At 41.5% G+C, this 23,640-nt stretch overlaps 1 protein-coding gene across 1 annotated transcript in view; it reads right to left on the bottom strand.

Moving 5' to 3' along the window:
* Window positions 1-421: 421 nt before the first annotated feature.
* cfap58 (cilia and flagella associated protein 58) overlaps window positions 422-23,640 on the bottom strand; it is a 33,451-nt gene continuing 10,232 nt past the window's right edge. The window contains exons 9-20 of the mRNA XM_026181816.2: window positions 22,862-23,053; window positions 22,613-22,774; window positions 22,291-22,437; window positions 20,732-20,872; window positions 20,440-20,663; window positions 19,983-20,091; window positions 19,794-19,898; window positions 19,481-19,600; window positions 19,147-19,271; window positions 18,950-19,049; window positions 5,115-5,676; window positions 422-774 (exon numbers count right to left, since the gene is read on the bottom strand). Of these exons, the coding sequence (XP_026037601.2) occupies window positions 5,269-5,676; window positions 18,950-19,049; window positions 19,147-19,271; window positions 19,481-19,600; window positions 19,794-19,898; window positions 19,983-20,091; window positions 20,440-20,663; window positions 20,732-20,872; window positions 22,291-22,437; window positions 22,613-22,774; window positions 22,862-23,053 (1,833 nt within the window). The 3' untranslated portion in view covers window positions 422-774; window positions 5,115-5,268. The remainder of the gene's footprint in view (window positions 775-5,114; window positions 5,677-18,949; window positions 19,050-19,146; window positions 19,272-19,480; window positions 19,601-19,793; window positions 19,899-19,982; window positions 20,092-20,439; window positions 20,664-20,731; window positions 20,873-22,290; window positions 22,438-22,612; window positions 22,775-22,861; window positions 23,054-23,640) is intronic.

Below are 23,640 nucleotides of genomic sequence, written 5' to 3'. Positions count from 1 at the left end.
GGGGACTAGGCATGTTTCTAAAAATGTTCTTTCATATACTTTCTATGTCAACATAACTGTAGCAGAGATCCTGCAGGTTCACCAAGGGACAGAAAATTTAAAGACAGAATATAGATTAATAACTTTTTCACTCAAACATTATTTTTTTTTACGATAATTCCAAATAAAACAAACCCTTGTAGACTGTATCTGCAGTAACAGAAACTGACTTTATTTTTTTTCTGTTTTTAAAGGGATTTTAGCTGGGTTTAGAATTGGTGCCTCAAGTTAAGCTCAAATTGTTCTGGGTTCGTTATAGTTTACACACTGAACAGTGTCACATCCTTTATTACCACAGCTGTTTGGAAATACACAGTAACAGATGACTAAAGACTGAAAGATTCCAATAAGTAAACCTTGCTTCAGATATTGTGTCACTTACTCTTCATCTTGCAGTCGCTCCTCGTCCTCCTGATTGTGTGACTGGTTGCGTATGGGCGCCAGGCCCTCCGTCTTGGTGTTGTAATTGTGGAAGCACACATTGAGCTTCTCGTCAAACTCATTTACCAGGTCCTCCATTGACTTGAAGCTCATCATCTCAGAGAAGTTTTCCAGTTCAGAGAACTCCTCACGGGTGATGGAGGCCAGGGGGACGGTGGTGGTGGTGGAGTAGGAGTCGTTGATGAGGCTTTGGTCCATCTCATCCATCCTACAGGGCCGGAGGTCCTCAAACTCCTCATCTAAGCACACAAGAGGGGCTTCCATAGTGTCCCCTATCAAGTTAATGTCTGAGTCCTGCAGGAAACAGAGTCATGCAGCATTTAATGAACTGATTTTGCTGAATTTTGAAGGGCTTTTAAATTCAAGACATTTTAAGTTTGAGCATATGTTGCTTAATAAGCCAAGGCCACAAATGTGTTTAAAGAAAAGACCTGGTCAGTCACAGCACAAAGGTTTTTCATGATTTCCATCTGTCCCCATCTGCTTTATTAACCAGTGTCCCAGAAGGATTTATCTGGTCTAGCATAAATCATGCCTCTCTGTCCTCATGTGGAATGACACCAGCACGTCTAGACAAAGAGGAGATAGAGGTAGGTGTGCCAGAAGGGGACCAGGTCCCAGGGGGGACCGAACCAGTTTGCTTTACTGGTAAACCAGTTAATTAAGTACACCAACAATGATTTAACTGATGAGCGCTTCAATATTCTGGGACATGAAATTATAGAACCATTTGACAAAGTACATTGTATATTATAATCGTGCTATTTTTGTGTTGGTCAAAGCTTTGCTTGATATACACTGAAAAAATACTGAAAAAATAATTTTGGATTACATGAACATTTTCCATGCAGTTTTATTACATAATTGAACTGTAAAATATTTAATGGAATCTGGCCAAATCATTGGTGTCTATTCAGTTTATACCAAGCACATTTTCCTTAATGATTAATTATTTGAATTAAAAAAACAAACCCAAACCTTTGATTCCATACATTTCAGCTGATTATTATTTTTTAATGGTTGTTTAAGAGCAATTTTAACCCACACCACAACCTTTCCTGGACATAACCATGCTTTTTATTACCTAAACCTAACCAATCAGGTTGAGATAGCATACATAAACACTAGGGGTGCAACAATACTCGTATCGATATTGAACCATTCGATACAGTGCTTTCGGTTCGGTATGCATATTTATCGAACAATACAAAATGTTTTATTTATTCGATCAACTTTTCTTCTGATGATGCTGTCTGTGTTGAGCGCTCAGTGGATCTGCGTTCGACTACTCCGCCTAGGCTGCACTGTCGAGCGCAGATCCACTGAGCGAAGCGCAAGCTAGCAAGACAGAAGCTAAGCTCGTTGCAACATGGCAAACTGAACCTCCCCCACCCTCATTCAGATCTGGCCTTTGGAACTATTTTGGTTTTCATGTGAAGCATAACCCTGATGGTAAGCGCGTCATGGACAAAAGTCAAACTGTATGTCGGATGTGCCACGCAATGCTCAATTGGTGGGAACTAGTACGCTAGCGCAGTTAGCTTGTTAACCTGTTGACACCATCCAGCCCCACGCAACGGACGATCCGAGTTAACTCGTTAACGGAGATTTGCCGCGTTATGGCGTTAATGTCATTTTAACGAGATTAACGCTGACAGCACTAGTGGGAACACAACGAATATGACTGCACATTTACACCGACATCATCCTAGTGCAAAGACAAGTGGAAGCAGACAAAAACAACAAGCATGCATGCTACAAACTTTACCCGAGTCATTTAGACAGCCGTTAGCACATGATTCTCCTTATGGGGACCTGATGTGTTTAATATGCTGCTGAGAGTATAGCCCAGAAGAAGCGTATAGTATAGCTTTTATTTTGGAAAGAGACATTTCTCTGTAATAAACTCTCTTTTCCAAAGAGTGATTTCTCGATCAGATAGATTAATTTTTTTTATTATTTTGTTGTTTCAGCAACATGAAATTTAAAAACTGTACTTTTGAGTTAAAATATATATTTATAATTTTAATAAATGACAAATTAAAAAGGCATGAACATTTTTTTGTATCGAAAAAATATCGAACTGTGACACCAAAGTATTGAATCGAACCGAACCGTGAATTTTGTGTATCGTTGCACCCCAAATAAACACATACTATACTGCTACTATAGACATACAATATAAGGATCCATATAATATTGATACATTTCATTTTCTGTTAATTAACTAAACTAATTAACTATCAATGTATCGTTTGTTCACAATAAATGTTACCTGAAGACGTTCTTCTCATTCAGATGGACTGACTCATGTTCCAGTAGTGGTACAAACATATAGGTAAGGATCATTTTTTAACACTATCATAACGCTTTTACTTCAGACTTCAGAGCAGTATTTCAAAATGTTTTAGAAAATAAACAAATTTATTGGTAAAATTTTACTAAAACACAAGTGACCATTAGAGTTTCAAATTGCAGCTTTTTTGTGTTGATTGTTTTATTATAGTACCGTATTTTTCAGACTATAAGGCGCACTTAAAATTCTTTAATTTTCTCAAAATTCGACAGGGTGCCTCATGTATTAATTCTGGTTGTGCTTACTGACCTCGAACCGATTTTATGTGGTACACGGCATGGAAAAATATGTCAAAATGTTTTAGTACGACTTTGGTAAGCTACGAAGCTGCACCGCTTGATGGATTGTCGGAGCATTACGGCTACGGTAGTCAGCCTCGCAGAGTAATACGTACTGTGCGAGAACATAATATTGTGGTATCTGTATAAGGACCCCAAAATGGCACCTGTTAAGAGACATGCTTACGAAGCAGATTTCAGTCACGTTTTGTTATAATTCCGTGTGCCTTAAAGTCCGAAAAATACGGTATTTACCTTGGTATGTTTCATTTTTTCCTGTGAAATTAAGCTTAGCTTCAGAAGAACAGAGAAAACTTACAGGATGAGGTATGTTAAATGTTCCCTTTGAGAAATTAGTTCTCAGATTCTTATATTCAAAAGTTTATTCCATTAGTTTGTGGTTTAGCTTATGTTCCAGAGTTGGTGCCTAGTGTCAAACTTGATACCAAAATGTGGAAAAGATTAATAGAATTTATCTATTTAAATTGGTGAATTACTGTTACTGTTTACACAGTTCGTAGTAAAAATATATAAATAAATATCATACTTCAGTTAAGTTAACTGAAGAGTAAAACCAGTATACACTGATAAATGTTAATTAAAAATAGTATGTGTATGTGATTTAATTTAATAAAACCAGAGAGAGTGAAGGGTGCTGACAGTCAGTGCTGGAGTACATCTTTTCTGACAAGTTGTGCTTTGCTCAGGCTGCCTGACGCAGTGTCAGACAGCAGTGAGGACTAATTTAGCTCCTTTGTGCTTTGCTGGACTGTGGCCTGGCGTAAATGGGTAAGTACAGAGAAGTCCATTTAAAAACAAGCTTGTTCGAGCCTCTTCCTTCTCATCGCTGCACTCAGCAAAGTGCTGCAGCCGGATATCGTCTTTCAGAATCTCTCCCTTACTTTCTTACTCTCCTCACTGTGTAGCTCGCTTACTTTGTTTGTTAGTGATCTCCCATTAATGGTCTTAACTCTTGTTTCAGTCCACACTGCAGTAGAAGACAAACACATACACATGTAATGGTGACTGACAACTTGTGTCTGTCAATAGGCCAAATTAGGTGGATCTGGTCTCCCAAATAAGGAGCACAGACATGGAAATTAGTGGCTGACTCAAACCTCGCTGTGGGGACTCTTTGTAGGAGGAATTGATGAACTGCTGCTTGAAAATCTGGCAGGCTAAGAACAAAAATTGCAAATTAAATTTCTTAAGAACACTCGTCCCATCATGCAGTAGCCTTTCTGCTTACTGCTGGGTCAGTTTAAGCTGGATGTGGAATATTTTGCCATGGCACAGGAAAGGTGGGAGTTTACAGCATCCTTAAAAATGGTGACAGTATAGAGATGGAGCTGTTAGAGATGTGCAGGTACCTGTATCTGTGTGTCAGCTTTTTTTGTATGTGACCTTCACAGAGAGTGGTAGTGGTCTCAGGTGTGCATGGAAGTGCCAACTGCCTGAACTCATCAGAGGTCATTTAATGCAATGGAACCAAATCTCTAATTCTATTTTTGAGTAGCAACTGCTGAATCAGACAAATCAAAGAGCAGCTCCCTTGCTCTTTTTTTCTAAAGAATTCTTTTATCCTCATTCTTTTGCTCAATTCATTTGAGCATTTTCAAATGATGCCTTGTTAAGTGCTTTTAAAAATAATAGGCTGTGGTGTATTAAGAATATAGAATAAAATGTCACATCTTTTACAGCAATCATTGTTTTAAGCTTATAAAAAAGTCATATCAATGTGATTTTGTCCCACATAAACTGAAAAGGATTCCTTTTTAAATCAATATTTACTGCCATGACAGAAATGGAAATCAAGCAAGTGCATGTCATCAGCTCATCAGAGGAAGGGGAAAAAAAGAGGTAATGGGGGAGGGAGAGAAGAGAGGAAACCATGGTTACAAGGCAAAGATGGTAGCAAGATGCAAACGAGGGTCCGGAATAACGGGAAGGACTGGAAGAACAGACATCGGGATTAGAGTGCAGACAAGAAGACAGATTACCTGTGGTTAGAGGAGCCGTTTTTGTCCTGGCGTGGTGTGTAGGCAGGATCTTCTCAGAGAAGAAGAACAGGCACCTCCCTTCACAGCAAAACCCAGAGATGAGCAGCAGCAGTCGCATTCATTCCAGGGTGAAAAAACAGAGCGAGAGGAGAATTCAGGGAGGTGAAGTGTAGTGTGAGCTTTGGTCTGTATCCCTACCCTCACCCGTTAGCCCACAGACACCCTTATCTGTCCTCCTACAGCCCGTTGTTTTCCAATCAATAGGCAGCCAACCCAGCTCATTCAGAGCCTGCGCACTGCCAGGTCCTGTGACGATATCAGCTCTCCTCACCCTCCCTTTCCCCACGCTTGCTTCCCTCACTAACCTCTCTTTCTCTCTTTGTCCCAGCCCCTTCCTGCTCTCCCTGCCTGCCAGCATTAATTCCCTAATATTCATGAAGTAGGAAGGAGGGGAGGCAAGGGGCTTTGGTAGGAGATGATGCTTGTAGCGAGGTAGCCCACTGTGTACACACAGTGTGAGCATCTTTTCTTTTGTTGTCTGCTTTGACATTCTGCCATAGACCTGAACACACAGAGAGGAAAATATAGCTTAAAATTAATTTATAGATATATACATATATACGAAAAACATCTTAAATATGGAACGCCAGGACTGCCATAATGAATTAATTAAATACACCATTAAATAATTAATTAAATGTGTCAATAATTAATTAAAATTGGAATTAATTAATTAAATAAATAGTTATGACACATGTAATTAATTAATTATTGACACATTTAATTAATTATTTATGTATTTCACATTTTAATTAATTATTGACACATTTAATTAATTAATTATTGACACATTTAATTAATTATTTATGTATTTCACATTTTAATTAATTATTGACACATTTAATTAATTATTGACACATTTAATTAATTATTTAATGATATATTTATTTATTTCATTTTGGCAGTCCCGGCGCCTGGCTCTCGTCATGAAATAATTTTATCTGTCAGCCTCACCCATCAAACTCAGGGGGCGGGGTTAACGCTGCCCATGCAGCTTCTCTAACATTTGATTGGTTGCCGTGCAAAGTAAGTCAAAACAGGTCGATCCTAGATAATCGATTGCTTGTGTAGACTTGGGGCAGCCAGTTATCCCAGAATGCAGATCAAATCACAGGCAGCAATGGTGGTGGTGTAGTTTTAAAATACCCCGTTTTTCTGTCACCAGCTACACTTTTAACAGTCTTTTAGCCGCGAATGTCGCGCCGTATGTCTGGTCAGGTTGTCAACATAGAACATGCTTGCAAAAGTGCTCAGATGTTTTCAGAGATTTCACTAGCTCTGCTAACAGTTAGCATGCAGAGCGCACCGAGGGGGTACATTAACCGGTTTGTTTACATATTCCACTCTCCGTGTTCCACATGTTGCATTCGCAGATTCTCATTTTCACCGAACGATCGTCTCTTTCCGCCTGGTCTTGTGTCTCTGTGCTTCTGTAACATAAAGAACGAGCTGACATTTTTCTCACGAAACCAGCGATCAGCTCAGCAGACCCTCAGTTTACCTGCATGCATCCTCCTCCTCATCTGTCAGCTGTTTAACACCTGCTGCTAATTCAAGAAACACGCCTACGTTACCTGGTGATAGTCACAGTTTAACTGGGCAGCCGGTGCTCGATATAAAGCAATGTCAGCGCATTTTTCTGCACAAGATAAGTAAATATAGTGTTTTCCCCGAGCGCAGAGCTGCTGGAGCTCGTTTCCTTACAGAGCACTTTATAGGCGAACAGCTTCATCAGCGGCTGATGTCCAATCACCAGCACACAGCTTTCAAACCTCAGCTGAGTTTTAGCTCTCAGTGGTTAAACGCTGGACTTCATTCACTCAGGTTCTGTCTGTCGGGTCACGTTTACTTCGCTGTTTTATTTACAACTGAGCAAATCGGTTTGGCTGAGGTTAAAGTTACGTTTCATAACTGCATAGTTTCACAGACGTTTAATGGTTCACTGGCACATGTGTTAGACTGAACTATCATCTAAATATCATCTGTTTTTTAATAGTTATTCAACTGTATTCTAAGCACCAGCTGTCTGTTAGAATGTGATTTTTTTTCTCTCTCTGTTGGCAGAGGTATAAAAATGCGCAGGAAAATCTGACGTGCATGGCGAACTTCACCGACGATATTTAGGGAGGAATAAACACACATCAAACATAAATGAACCATTTGTCTGTCTCCATAATTGAGAGAATTTTCTCTTCTTATATCAACACTCTCTCTCTCTCTCTCTTTTTTTTTTTTGCTTTTTCGGTCATGTTATGTTTACCTGTCAAAGGCTTGTTACAAACTATGAAACACATTGTGCAGACTTCTGGATGTTAGAAGAAAACGAATACTGCTCATGAATGAGACTAAAGGCAGGAAGGTGTCCTTTAAAACTAAACATGTTAATAGGACCTCCCTGTTTATATCATAGTTTATGATATAGCACGTGTATTTCAGTAATAGCCTGCTGAGGCCACTATACGTGCTGGCCTCATATCAAATGTGAAGGCAGACTGAGTCTATGTTTGACGTTTGTTTATATCTAATCTTCCTTTTCAAACATTTAAACAGCAGCGAGTCTGCAGCTGAGGGAATACAAATTCAAATTGTCGGAACAGGTTTGCTCGTTTCTTGGATTCATTTGGTGATTTATTAAATGTATAACTGTAATTCTAATCTGCTGCTGAGTCTCTTACACTTTTCTTTATGCTGTATATTTTCACGTCTCTGGAATAGTTGGCAGTTAGATAGTCAGCTGGGAAACTCATGGAGCTGAGGATATCGTGGATATGCTGACCTCGCTGCGTGGTGTACAGAGCGAGGTCAGCATGATTAATATTCACAATAAAAATATTAGCCGAACATCATGAAGTCTGTATGTGTTTCATAGTGTCGAACAACCTTTGTACAGTTAAAGCCAGCAGTTACTACATGACGGAAACACCAACGTTATCTCTTTTATGTGTTTATACACAGGTCACGCTGATTACTGAACAAAAACCCAAAGATCAGATGTTAAACAGATTTGCTCTCTCTCCTCCTTAAACATTGTGGCATGAATAAGGCACGGCGGGACCACAGAGCGACGTTCAGAGCCAACTTTATTTGATTCACATCACACCACACCACCACCAACCCCTGAGTCCCCGTGTTTTAACACGGCGGGCGTGATTGCGGATGCCGTGCAGGTGCGTCCGCACGGCCCCGCAGACCACGCCCCACCACATACCCCCATCGCCCGATTGAGGCCGGGGAGTGATCCGGCCAAACCTACTCCCCCCCGCGACCTGGGGCGAGACTCGGCCCCTACACATCGGCGCCCCAGCCCCCGACCAAGCGACGGGGAAGCGTCCGTTCTGGTGGCCGCCCGCGCATCCAGCGGCAACGGCGAAGCTGGTCCGGAGGTCGGCCGCGTAGCAAGCGGACACGGCCCCACCGGCATGGCCGTGTGCTCCTGCACACAGGCGGCTGGGCAGACGCCAGGCGCGCAGAATCGACTGGTGGCAGCGAGGCTGGACTAGCCAGCCCGCCGATCCCCGGCCTAGCGGGGCTGTCCCGCTCCTCTGCCTCCAACTCCGGCTGCACAGGCTGCCCTGGAGCAGGGACCTCCGTCTCCCCGCACAGCTGCTCCGCCACCGCCTCCGCCACTCCCGTTTGGAGCGGCTCCCCGCACTGCGCCTCCGCCCCCAGCAGGCACCGCCCCTCGCCCCCCTCCGGGTGGAGCGACTCCTCTGCCTCCGGCAGGTGTAGACCCTCGCCCGCCTCGTCCTCGGCCTCCGATTGGAGCGGCTCCTCCACCGCTCCCGGCAGGAGCAGCCCTTCACCCGGCTGCTGCTCCTCCTCCTCCGGCAGGCTCGGACCCCCGCGTGGCTCGTCCACCACCTCCGGCTGCCGAGGTGACCCACACGGCTCCTCCACTGTCCTCGAGACACACTTGTGGGGGTGGCGCCCAGGCCCAGAGCAGCGCTGCCAGCTCTGCCATCTTCCCCAGGTGGCGTTCGCTCTCCTGCCGCAGCTCCTCCTGTTGGCGACGCACCTCCGCCGCCTGCTTCCGCTGGGTGGCCGCTATTTCGGCCACCATCTCGGCCAGCTCTTTCCTTTCCTGGCTCTGGTAGGTACCCGCCATGCCGCCTCCTGGGTTTCGGCACCAATGTGGCATGAATAAGGCACGGCGGGACCACAGAGCGACGTTCAGAGCCAACTTTATTTGATTCACATCACACCACACCACCACCAACCCCTCAGTCCCCGTGTTTTAACACGGCGGGCGTGATTGCGGATGCCGTGCAGGTGCGTCCGCACGGCCCCGCAGACCACGCCCCACCACAACATGTTTTTAATGTTAGTTATAATTCAGAATTGGCGACTGAAACACGTAGGACACATAAGAACATCAGGAAATAAAACACCGATAAATATAACCTCAGTAAAAGAAGTCAGCGGGGGTTACTACAGCTGTGTACCGGGGCCTGCGCTTTGTCGGTGGGATTGCTTGCGAGGCGAGCGGGTCTATCCCACGCTTTGCCGTGAGACTGGGACGACATCTCCGAAATCATCGAAACACTTTTGCAAAGAGGCTGTATCTTGACAAACCGACCAGACACATGAAGATTAAACCACTACATTCTCGGCTAAAAAAATATTAAAACAGTATTTGGTAACACACAAACAGGGTTTTTCAAAGCTCAGTTCTGTTAGCTTCCACATGCCGGTTGTTGTGTGCTAGAAACAATGGCCACCAGGCCAAAGCAATGGTTTTGACTCGATCAGCGTTAACCCCGCCCCCTGAGTTTGATGGGTGAGGCTGACAGATAAAATTATTTCATGATGAGAGCCAGGCGTCAGGACTGCCAAAATGAAATAAATAAATATATCATTAAATAATTAATTAAATGTGTCAATAATTAATTAAATGTGTCAATAATTAATTAAATGTGTCAATAATTAATTAAATGTGTCAATAATTAATTAAAATGTGAAATACATAAATAATTAATTAAATGTGTCAATAATTAATTAATTACATATATCATAACTATTTATTTAATTAATTAATTCCAATTTTAATTAATTATTGCCACATTTAATTAATTATTTAATGGTGTATTTAATTAATTCATTATGGCAGTCCTGGCGTTCCATACTTAAAAACATGCTTTGTTTTTTAAATGATGATGGAAATGCAAAGGAAAATGCAGAGATAGACACAAGGTAATGATTCATATACTGGAATATAAACCAGTGGCACTCTTAGGTTTTCTCATGTTTTCTCACATATACAAGTCAGATTTATCTTCAGTCCCCTTTTGAGTTGTTCCAAAAGGAAGATTAGGGGGAAACAATCTGCCTGTTAAAATATGAATTTATCTTTGAGTAGCTCAGGGTTTCACAAGAATTTCTGCATATGTTTAAATTATGGTACACATATCTTTTTGGGTTTGTAAGTCTGCCTGAACACAAGAAGGCAGGAATACTGAGATAAACTAGGAAGCTCAAAGAAACCTGGTTCACAACTTACCTATCTCCAAAAGGTTTACATAGCATTCCAAAGAGTTGGAATACTATGTAAGACACAAACAAAAACAAGATTTACAAATCTGTTAAACCCAAACCTGTTTACTTTAGAACATAGAAAACATATGAAATGTTTGAACTGAGAGATTTTACTGTTTGTTACTATTAGCTCATTAGCAAGTGGTGCTAAAAAGAAACAGCTTTGTAACTAGATGAGTTAATACCATGTAACATGACTGGGTATAATCTACAAAATGCATCTACAAAATGTTGAAAAATTTCAGAATAAGAAGTCAAATTGAACAGGATACAGAAACCATCTTCTCCCAGCCAAAGTTTATTTGAAAAAGAAACTTAAAATGACCTCATGTTTTTCCTTAAAGGATGCATTTTCTCATATTTGGCAGCAGTAATAAACAATGTGATGCCTTTTTCATCCAAGCCTGTGATTTAAATCCAGTTAATCCCTACTTTCGACTCTGTGGTCAAGGTTTAGACCTTTCAGAAAGGTCCATCTGGGCCAGTATGAACATGTGCACTCACATAACAGTTTGTATGTTACTGTCACACTCTGATGCTCAAGTTTCCAAATATCAAAACAAGATCTTCACTTCGGCCAGGAACATCCAGCTCTGAGCAATACATGAGAGGACTAGACTTATTAAAGGTTTCACAGAAAATTAGCAACCAGAGAGAGTTCTGTGCATGCTCTGTGTGTTTTCCCACTTATTTTAAACAGTGATGCTGTGATATTATTTGGACATTTTTCCTGCAACCCAGCACTTCATGAATATTTTCATTTTGTATTTGGTGACAACCATACAAATGAAAAAATGTTAATGAATAATATCCTAGAACTGAAACTGGCAGCTTCAGCAGTCACAGGCAGAGAGGAGTGTTGCGTATGACGTCAATACATAGGAGGTGCTGCCCTGGCCTGCTCACAGGCGTGCAGTGTAAAATCAGCATGCGCACTGCAACAAGCCAACAAAAGCCTGCACACACCATCTTCATTAGCCTGCGTGAGCAGCTGCTTCTTCAAGCGAAAAAGAGAAAAAAAGGAAGAAAGGAGACATGTCCTGTCAGAGGCCTCGCAGTACTACAGCAACACAGCTCACACAGTCCAGACTGGTTGCCATGGTTATACTGTAACAGCACTGGAAGAGGAATAACTCCATATATATATATATATATATATATATATATATATATATATATATATATATATATATATATATATATATATATATATATATATATATATATATATATCCATCCATCCATTCGCTTCCGCTTATCCTTTTCAGGGTCGCGGGGGGCGCTGGAGCCTATCCCAGCTGTCATAGGGCGAAAGGCGGGGTACATATATATATATATATATATATATATATATATGCTAAACAAGGGTGGAGGAATTTGTGTGCAAATAGTCATGAACTACTACACAAATAAAAGTATTTTATTTGAAAATGGGGATAATAAATGCACAACGTATAAAAGAGTGCGTGTTCCTGTGTTATTCCACGTAAACATGTTGCTATCACGCCTCAGTGATGAACACACCTTCAACCCACGAAGAATCGTCAACAAACAGCTGTAGCTTTCACAGGACTTTCACACGAACTCAGTTAAATTATCATGACTTGCTGCACACTGTGTGCCCAAGCTGCTATAAAAATGTACTGATTATTTATTTTAGGGCCACATGTAATACTGTCCCACCAGAAAACGTCTGTTTCTTTAAGGGTTGCACCTATAATTGTGCTCGCACTTATAATGATCACATGGTATCATTTGGGTTGCTGTGCTGAAAACAAATACATGTATGTTCTATTTATAATAGATTTTTTCTTCTGATAAGGCATGAGCCAATGAAGTGGTATGTTTTTTCGCTTGTTTGTTAGTAGGATTATATGTAACCACCAAGCCAAATTTTAGGAAACTTGGTGGAGAGTAGGAGCATGGGAAATGAGATCACAGTCTTTAAAATAGCTTATTCACAAACGATCCTCCTCCTGACTGTCCTTCTAGTTTAAATATATATTTTCTTTTATTCCTGGCAAAGAAAACTATAAAATCATGTCTAAGTAATTTGGTAGATGGAATGCACTGTGGTGAGTATTTTGCTGACATCTTGTGGAGATGACAGGGATATCATATTAACTTACTGAAATGTTTCACGTTTTATAACTGAATGATCCGAGGTAAAAATAAAAAAAAATAAAAAATACAGACAGAAGTACAGATACTTGTGTTAAAAAATACTGTAGTAAAAGTTGAAATACTTTTTTTACTCGAGTAAAAGTGAAAAAGTACAGACTCTGAAATGTACTCAAAGTAGAAACAGGCAACAGGTAAAGTATTTTCTGTTGCCTACATGGAAGAGGATGACTTCACACCTAAACAGAAAAATGAGTACAGTCTGGGGTTACAGTGGGATTTGGCAACACTGAGATCTGTAGCTTTTAATATCAGGTATGACAACGCGATAAAAGTCTTTTTTTATTAAATCTCATGAAAATAGGCTTCCAGTACAATATTCTGAACAGATTCTGAATACTACATTTGACAAATTTTTTAAAGCTTGTATTGTTAAACAGAATGTGAAGTCTTTTTAAAATGCTTTAGATGGCAATAAACTAACTAACTAGAAGCAAAAACTGCTGCTGAGTGAATGTGTGAAAGACGGAGGTTTGAACGAAAGAAAGCATTTATATTAAAACATTTTATATGTATGCAAGTTCCTTTACAGACAGATGAGTCAACATCTGGTTAGCATAGATCTATGGCAGAGCCCAGAAAGATCAAGACTCAGAATAGCACAACATTTAACAATCATGAACTCGATTAGATAGCACACACATCAGAACACTGCAAAACACATGAGTAATGTTCACATTATTCTCTTATTTTAAAAATGAAGAAACTGAATGTTTTACTGCCTGAGCAATCTGTAGTGGTTGATGTATAGTTTAATGGTCAAATGGAGAAACAGTGAAGCCCAGATGGAGCTGTGCTGATGCTGTGGCTGTGAAAACTGAACACACGGGATTCTTTATTCTTTTCCATTCATACAATCATGTACAAATTGTTAGATTGGATCATTATATCCATCAGATATATATTATTGGGAGGTATAGTGTGCTTCATAAATAAACCCTAAAGTTGTTTGGTGCCCATCAGCAATGTTCCCTCTAATTTTTCATGTGTCTGAGCGAACACACAAACTCCCTGAGCGGACACTTGGACCACTGTGAGCAACATTAGACGTGTGCACTGTGGTCACGCCAGCATCGAATCCATCCAGGTTACATGGTTTATTAAAATAATCAAATTACAGCGTTTACATTTATGTTAGACTACTTTTAATTAACTGCTTTAGCCCACTTACAATGAAAATGTAAAAAAAATCTTGTTCATGACCTGTGTAGCATGTTAACACTATTGTAAGTAAAAATAACTTGAACTCCAATTTTGAAAACACAACTTTCTTTTTTTATTTATTGTTTTGTATAAAGCTCTGACTTGTATTATGAGTCTGTGGTCTGGGAGAGAGTCTGTAACTCTCTGTCTGCAAAATACAGTATATAATGACCAATGTTGGGCAATTAATTATATAGTTACTTCTTCAAAAAAGTAACTGAGTTTTGCAAACATCAAAGTTTTTTGCAGCTGTTTACCTAAAAATGCAGCCAAGGTGTTTTTTTAAATAAACATTTCAAACTATTTACAGAACAATCAGCTGTTCTGCATCACATTTGATGCCACACAAATTATTTGTGTCACTCCAAAACTAATTTCTGTCCACTATGAGATGAAGGAGAACAACAGCCTGATACCTGCAGGTCTGACAACAGGAGATGTATCACTCCTGTAACACCTGTAACAGTCGCCTCATTGTTCTGACACACACAACAAAACTATTGACTACACTACACACTAACGACACAAGATTTGCGCTTAACGTCGCAAATCTCTCACATCTCAAAACACCGCCGTCACTCCTAAAACTTCCCCCTTTCCTAAACAACTACATGCCATGTTGCCATGTCATTCTTTGATTGGTCGACATGGTACATTTTTCGACCAATAGGAAAGGGTGGGGTTTTTTGGTTTTGTTTTTGCTCACAGGCGGAGAGTGCTTTCCCTATAAAACGCTGTTTTTACGTTTCTTCCTGCAGTAAATATAAATAACGATAGTATTCAGGAAGAAAACCAAACATTGCAGATATTTTTATCATAACTCTGCTTTTCGTGCCCTATCAACACAATTTAAAAACTGGTATAAAGTCCAGACTTTTTCTGTCAATTGTTCCGTCTGTCCTGCTCACATCTCCAATGGTTGTACACGTTGTCATTAACGTGGCTTCACTCCACATCAGCCACGCCGCTTTGCTAGCTAAAACACCGGTGTCGGCACATAAGGACGCTGTCATAGCCTGTCAACGACGTTGATTAGCTGCGTATATACGAATGTGAATCGCATCATTGGGATAAGGTGGCATACAGTGGGGCAAAAAAGTATTTAGTCAGCCACCGATTGTGCAAGTTCCCCCACTTAAAATGATGACAGAAGTCAGTAATTTGCACCAGAGGTACACTTCAACTGTGAGAGACAGAATGTGAAAAAAAAATCCATGAATCCACATGGTAGGATTTGTAAAGAATTGATTCGTAAATTAGGGTGGAAAATAAGTATTTGGTCACCTCAAACAAGGAAAATCTCTGGCTCTCACAGACCTGTAACGTTTTCTGTAAGAAGCTTTTCTGTCCCCCACTCGTTACCTGTATGAATGGCACCTGTTTGAACTCATCATCTGTATAAAAGACACCTGTCCACAGCCTCAAACAGTCAGACTCCAAACGCCGCCATGGCCAAGACCAAAGAGCTTTCGAAGGACACCAGGAAAAGTATTGTAGACCTGCACCAGACTGGGAAGAGTGAATCTACAATAGGCAAGCAGCTTGGTGTGAAAAAATCAACTGTGGGAGCAATCATCAGAAAATGGAAGACATACAAGACCACTGATAATCTCCCTCGATCTGGGGCTCCACGCAAGATCTCATCCCGTGGGGTCAAAATGATCATGAGAACGGTGAGCAAAGATCCCAGAACCACACGGGGGGACCTGGTGAATGACCTGCAGAGAGCTGGGACCAAAGTAACAAAGGTCACCATCAGTAACACACTACAACGGCAGGGAATCAAATCCCGCAGTGCCAGACGTGTTCCGCTGCTGAAGCCAGTGCATGTCCAGGCCCGTCTGAAGTTTGCCAGAGAGCACAAGGTTAAATACACGTAGACATTGAGGGCTAGCAGGAGGGACCATGCACTTACCTGCTGCTCTCTGGCAGGTAGCTCCATGCCCTCCTGGGTTTTAAATGCACCTTAGAACACACATGCATCAACACTACAATGAGCGGGTGGAGGGAGGTTTGGAGTCTTCTCTCACCCCCGTTCTCTGCGACCTGCTGGAGCGGGGGGGATAGGAGGAGGAGTTGGCCGTCCGACTGCGGTCTGGAGTGTGGGGCCTCCCTGCTGCTGCGGAGTCGGGGCGGTCTGCCTCCCCCCACCGCAGGGAAAAGGGTAACACCACCTGGGTCTGGGTGCAGTTCCCCCTCCAGGGGCAAGGGTACCTAGACCCGGTTCGTAGAGTACGCTTGGGGAGTGTGATCGTGTGTACAGCGTCTCTTTATGTCTGTCTCCACGTTGGTTGAGTGTGGAGTAAGTGCATATGAGAGCATGAGGGTGGGAATGGATGTTTGTGTCTGTGTGTGCCTGTATTTCTGTGTCTATATGTCAGGTTGGGTGTCAGGCGCCACCTCTCTGGGGACATCTCAGGCCCGCCAAGGTTTGGAGGCCTATCTCCCCCCACCACCACTTCCCCTGCCAGTGGCGGACTCCCTCAGACATCGGTGCGTTGGTGGTTCTTTGTGTCCGGGGATGGGCGTCCAGGTACACACCGGCTCACTCCTTGGCGGCCGCTTATCGGGGCCTGGAGCCTGGGGCTTGCTCGGGCCACTTCGGAGGTGGGGTGCCCCCGGCCTCTCGGCCTGGGGCTCGGTCACTCAGGCACGGCTGGCTGCCGGCGGAGCTCACGGGCGCGTCACTGCAACTCCCCCTGGCTTCTGCTCCGCGGCTGCTGAGTGAGCCCTCATCTGGGACTCTCCTCAGCTCTTTCTGGGACAGTGGCGCGGCTGCCCCTCTGTTGGTCTTCCTTGGTCTCTTGTGTTCTGGGGGCCTCTGGATGTCTGGAGTTTTGATCTCCTCCATACCTGCTTCATGCCCTGGAGGACGGGGCTGTGGCCCCCCCACACCCTCTAGCAGATCATTACATGAAGGAACCTTTTAAAAAACAAAAAACAAGCGCGTCCATGCTCACAGGTGTACACACGGGTGATCACACCCACAAACTACACCCTTTTTGGCTCCTACCTCAAAGCACACTGTGTTCTGTTGATCTTATGTGCTGCACAATAATGTTTAATATTTAGTATTTACTGTCATATTCCCATATATCATTGTGATGTTGTTTATTCTATTACTCTTGTTCTCTTCTGCTTGCTTTCTTTTTTCTTTCTCAGCAGGTGATCCAGGTGATTGATATATGCATTTTTTTTCTTTTTTTTTTCTGCTCATTCTGTTGGTTTATGTTTTTTGCCCTTCTCCCCCGTCCCTCTTCTCAGCTGTTTCTCTTTCCTTCTTTCTTTCTCCCCTTCTTTCCCCCAGTCAAGTCTGTCCCGTATTCAGTAAGTGAAAATAAAATAAACAATAAAAGGTGAATCAAATGGACCATTACGGCAAGGCTGGGATGGTCAATTTGGTAAAGTAAATCCGTTGGGCATCTTTCTTTGCCTTTAGACAACAATTCTGATGGCAAAAGAGCTAAACGGGACAGGCAAAAAAAAAAAAAAAAAAAGAGCACATGGATGATACAGCGGATTGGGAGAATGTCATGTGGTCAGATGAAACCAAAGTAGAACTTTTTGGTATAAACTCAACTCGTCGTGTTTGGAGGAAGAAGAATACTGAGTTGCATCCCAAGAACACCATACCTACTGTGAAGCATGGGGGTGGAAACATCATGCTATGGGGCTGTTTTTCTGCCAAGGGGACAGGACGACTGATCCGTGTTAAGGACAGAATGAATGGGGCCATGTATCGTGAGATTTTGAGCCAAAACCTCCTTCCATCAGTGAGAACTTTGAAGATGAAACGAGGCTGGGTCTTCCAACATGACAATGATCCAAAACACACCGCCCGGGCAACAAAGGAGTGGCTCCGTAAGAAGCATTTGAAAGTCCTGGAGTGGCCTAGCCAGTCTCCAGACCTCAACCCCATAGAAAATCTGTGGCGGGAGTTGAAAGTCCGTGTTGCTCGGCGACAGCCCCAAAACATCACTGCTCTCGAGAAGATCTGCATGGAGGAATGGGCCAAAATACCAGCTACTGTGTGTGCAAACCTGGTAAAGACCTATAGTAAATGTTTGACCTCTGTTATTGCCAACAAAGGTTATGTTACAAAGTATTGAGTTGTATTTTTGTTATTGACCAAATACTTATTTTCCACCCTGATTTACGAATAAATTCTTTACAAATCCTACCATGTGGATTCATGGATATTTTTTTTTTCACATTCTGTCTCTCACAGTTGAAGTGTACCTCTGGTGCAAATTACTGACCTCTGTCATCATTTTAGGTGGGGGAACTTGCACAATCGGTGGCTGACTAAATACTTTTTTGCCCCACTGTAGTTCTAATCCCACACGGGAGCAGCCAGTCACTAACTGACTAACACTGCAAAACAGAATTGTTAAAGTTTTAATTTTAATTTCAATTCAGGTTAGATTTTTTTTTGTGCGCAATGCAGATTTTCTGTGCGCAGAGACCGTGCCAGCAGTGCGCAATTGCACACGCGCGCAGCTTAGAGGGAACATTGCCCATCAGAACCATACTGCTATTTCTAATCTGCGTACAAATATTCTTTCATACCTATATTGCTCTTTTAAGATTTGCATAATCACTCTTATTAAACAAAGCACAATATAAATAAATTCATGCTGGTGTACTGCAGAGCCAAGCTCTTAAAGACCTAAGTACAGGTTTTGCTGGAATTTTGCCAAAGATTTACACACATCAAAAATACTATATTAGAACATAAAACTGAAAGCAACAAATGGTCAACCTTATGCTACTGAGGTCATGGACAGGTGCGAGGTCATGTCATGATTTGTGAACTATTCATTTTGAATGTTTTAGTTTTAGTTAAATTATCTTCTTACAGGGTTATCAACTCTGAAACCTCCTCCTGTAAAATGGGGTTTGCTGCTCAGCTGAGGCAGAAGCTCCGGGTGCTCCACCTTGATCTTTGTCCTCTGCTCACTGAGGAGACACACAGTGAACGAAAGGATGAGCAGCTGAACGTTTTCTCAGTGCGTTATATACTGGAGCTTTTAATTAGAACAAAGATCAGCCTCACCTTTGGAGCTTTTTCTCACTTAGGTATTTCTTCGTAACGTTTGCTAGCTCCGTGGCCAGTCTTTGATTCTCACTTTTATACTCATTCATCTTCGAGTCAAGCATCCTCAACTCTGCTATCAGTGCCTGAAAAATAAGATGGAAAAACATATTTTTGTCAGAGATGTGAGAAACCAGTGCCATCTGTCTAAAATAGATATTAAAAAATACTGTCTTTTATGTTGATGCCAATTTTCTGACTTTAAAACAATATATATTATTTTATTGAAGTCATTATTTATATCAAAAAGTAAACGCAAACAAATGATACAAATCTGTAATTTTCTGCACAAGACCTTGAGCTTTTTGGTTCTGTCTCGGATGGTCCACTGACACTGCTGGAGCTGCTCGGCTGCCTCAGGACCTGGCTGCCGGGCCAGAATGTGCTTTAGCTCCACATACAGCTTCTCCTTTTCCTTCATGGTAAAATTAAAAGAAAGGAAGTTATGGGTAAAGTACATGGCTTAAAAGAAGACCATGCATCTGTGAGTCACACTTATTTTTATGCGTAAACTTCAAAAGACTAATGATCCAAAGAGGCTTGTGCAGGTACAAAGCGAAGATCATTAGTTAGATCAGTTAGTTTAAAACAAGTGTTCAGGTGTTCACCTGCAACAAGAGCTCACGTTCCTCAAGGTCTTGGGTTTTGGCGATCAGGCGCTTTTGTAAGGACTGAATCTTACGGATGAGCTCGTATTTACCAGGGTCACTCCCCTGCAAGTCAGTCATTTAGAACATGTGAAAAAGAAAAGCTAGTGCTATGAAAGTTACGAGCTAACACAAGGATAAATCATTCACCTCTAGTTGCCTCCATCTGTGAATATTTATCGGCTTCAGTTGCTCCTCAAGCACGCTGTTCCTTGCTCTCTCTCTGAGCAGCTGCCTCTGCAGATGAAACAGCTCTTGCCTAAAATACAGGATTACATATTAACATAATTTCCATTTAAATTCCGTCAAACTGGAGCCAAAAACAACATTCTACTGCTTCACTCTATTAATTAAGAGTTTAAAAATGAATCCATTGTGAAAATATCACAAGAAATACTGGAATTTTTTAAAGGATCTATGTGAAACAATTTACTGTTTGACAGCAGCGATTCCTACCTAACAATCTTTCCATCTCACTCCTTTTGGCTCTTTTACTCTAAATACTGCGCTCTGCGGGTCCCCTCATTCCTTTTCCTTTTTGTGCTCAATGCTTGTATCTTGCCTTCCTTCTCCTTCTTCACTATTGGCCACGAATGCCTCCCTTTACCTCAGCTCCTCTGTGTTGGGCAAAGTCTTGTCAAGGATGCTTTTCTTGCGTCTGAGCCTCTTGATCTCCAGCTTGAGCAGGCGGATGTCTTCGATCCTCTGCTTGTAGTGAAAGTCCCCCTTGCTTAGGATTGACTGCTGGATTCTGATCTTCTCATACAACAGTGTACGCTCGTCATTGCTATGCAGCAGCTGCTTGCCCAGGCTGTCCCGCTCTCTGATCACCTTGAGAGAACACATAATCAGAGTCTTTTTCTGTCTCTCTCTACCCGTCTATGTTTCTCCTTCTTTACCTGTTCCAGTTGTTTCTTCTGTTGGGTCTGCTCAGCATCAGCATCTGATATTATCTTCTGCAGTTTTTGCTGCTCTGTTTTCTGGCTGTCTACACACTGCTTTGTTTCTTCCAGCTGGAGCTTGATCAGCTGCAATTCTGCCTGTAGGAAATGCAGGAAATTTAGATAGGAGCAAACATGGATTTAATTCAGTTCAAGACAATTTTATCTATATACCACCAATTCATAATTGCAATCCCCCCATTTACATGTATATATTGAAATCTGTCAGTTACTCACTGGAGTAATTCAAATCACTCCAGTGGTTTAATACCTGTGGGTGAAAGCCATCTCCTGTAATGAAATTTATTCTCTAGTGCTGTGTAGTGGATCATTATAAAATTAAAGGCAATCAAAAAAATAGGTGAACAAGACAGGATTTTCAGGAAATACTGTTCAGCCTGAAATGTCAACACAAGTGATTAGAAGTGATGCCAACTGAGTCTAATAAAAAAGCTAGATCACTATATCAGATATAAAACCTCTCAATTTAGCAATATGTGTTTTTATATTACCAATGTTTAGGATTATGATTTATTAAATGAACTTCAGAGATGCTGTGATCCTGAACATTGCAAGAGTTAAAGTAGAAACTGTTTGGTGAGAAGGCAAAAAAGTGGACAGAGGAGTGGGGACCATTTCTTAATAAACTTTCCCAACTGTGATTGTTTGGCTACATTCTTTTTAAAATGCCAATCCCAGTATTGAAGTGGTATTTTTCACAGGGTATTTAAGGTACTCTCTGTTGTCACTCTGCTCTACTCTGCACTGTCTCACAGCAAACATCATTATTTACATTAGCGGTCTAGTATAAGTGCAGACAGATTCATGGTTTCTTATGAACTCTCCCTCACATCTTTTATTCACCCAATTACGATTTCCACTGATGTCATGGATGATAAACAAAAGACACAGAGGGAATTATTCCACTGCAACGCCACTGTACCCTAAATGCAACATGAGAGGAAGCTCAAAATGTCAAGAGTAGTGCAACAAACAGCAGCTGAAGCACGTGGAAAACAACCGTTTTCAAACCTCCCCCCCCAAAAAAGAAACAGTAAAAACAACAGGCAAACAACAGAGAGAAAATCAACCATTCACGCTCCCATCCACATGTATGGTAAACATGGAAGCACCACCCAAACAGTCACAGGGAGAAACTCCACACAGTTGGTGTAAACCCAGGATCATCTAGCTTGGAAGTGACTGTGTTGACCAACTGAAGTAATAAGCATTTTCTAGTGAAACACTTCCCTCTACTGGTGAAAGTTTTAGTTACATTTTGCAGAAGGCATTTTGTACTATTTTATAAAAGCATTTATAAAGAAGAATTTAAATCAATTAAATCAATTTTAGAAAACTGTACAATACAGGCAAAACCATCCAGAATGGCAATGGTGGGATTCAAATGAATATATATTTTCACAAGAGTCAAGTTACTAAAAAGACAAATCAGCAGATAAATAAGGACGAGGTCAGACCCACACTCCATCATGAACCGCTGTGGAACCTTTCTGTACCTTGAGGGTCTCGTTTTCTTTCTCTAAGCGTTTGTGCTCCTGTTGATCCTTGGCAAGGGCCAGCTCTTTCCCACTGATCTCATCTCTGAGTCGGGTGACCTGGTTGTTCATGGTCTTCATCTTCCTCTTCATCTCTGCAATCTCTTCCTAAGGGAGAAAGATAGAACACAATGACCACACAGAAAAGGGAAGAAGAGAAAAGATGAAGAGGAATTACAATATAAACATCTGTAAATATGGTGTGTTCAACCTTTCCCTGGTGTAATTAAGCTCTGCTGAGTGATGACACCAGCAGTGATTCACATCATCACTTTGCTATTACCTGAGTTTCAATGAGGTTTTTGCTGTAGAGGTTCCTTTCAGACACGACAGTCTCCAGCAAGTTCTCGTGCTGTTTGAGCTTGCACGCAGCCTCAGTGACCTTCTTCTTCCAGTCAAATATCTCTGTTTCTCTAACTTCTACATCATTCATTTTTTGTTGTACCTGTGGAAAGAGGAAAAGTCCCATTTGTAAAAAAACCCAAAAACGAACAAGCTAATCCAGGAGACTAGCTCCTCCTGCAAGACCTGCCTTCTGTATGAGGTTGCTGGTCTCGTTGATGTAGCGGTCACGCTCTTTCTCCAGCTGCTGGATGATTTTGCGCTGCTTCTGGGCCTCCAGGCGGTAGCCGCTGATCTCGTGCTCCAACGTTTTCTTGTCCTGCTCAAGGAGCTTGACAAGGTTTTGCTGCTTCTCAGTTGACTGCACAGCTTTGATTAAGTTCTGCTCATGGGAATACAAGCATAAAAACAGTAAGCATTAACATAGGCTCCAGCTGCTGAGGACCAAAAGGAAGACACACTCATTTAGTACTGTTATACAGAAACAACTGGTTACTGAATATGAAGAGTGATTGAGGCAAGTACCCTGTAGACCTCTTCTATATCAGTTAATCATAATCACACATTTATCACAACAAAAAATAAATAACAAAAATTCTGAATTAAAAACTGAGAAGTTTAACTATTTTTTTAAACATATGTTCTTGAGTTTGATGTCAGCCTGTGTGTACACAGTCAACAATGTGGAAACCAGTACTGAATCTCTTCTGGTATTACAAACAAAATGATTTTGTGTATTAATGTCTGCATGAAAAATAATATCAATATCGAGCATGTTTTGTCACCAGATTAAAAAACACAAGGTAAAACTCCTCCATCCATAGAAAAGAGAGATATAGACAACATCCAGAACCACTGCTAAGCTCCCAGAGCACAAAATCTTTTAAAACTGGCCTGTGATCTGAATACTCAGATGCCACATCCTCAACAGCAATCATCCAGCTTAAAGCTTTCTTCTTGGTAGAGTAC

Source organism: Astatotilapia calliptera, chromosome 10 (genome assembly GCF_964374335.1).
Source record: "Astatotilapia calliptera chromosome 10, fAstCal68.1, whole genome shotgun sequence".
Taxonomy (NCBI): domain Eukaryota; kingdom Metazoa; phylum Chordata; class Actinopteri; order Cichliformes; family Cichlidae; genus Astatotilapia; species Astatotilapia calliptera.
This window is presented reverse-complemented; position numbering and strand designations above follow the sequence as displayed.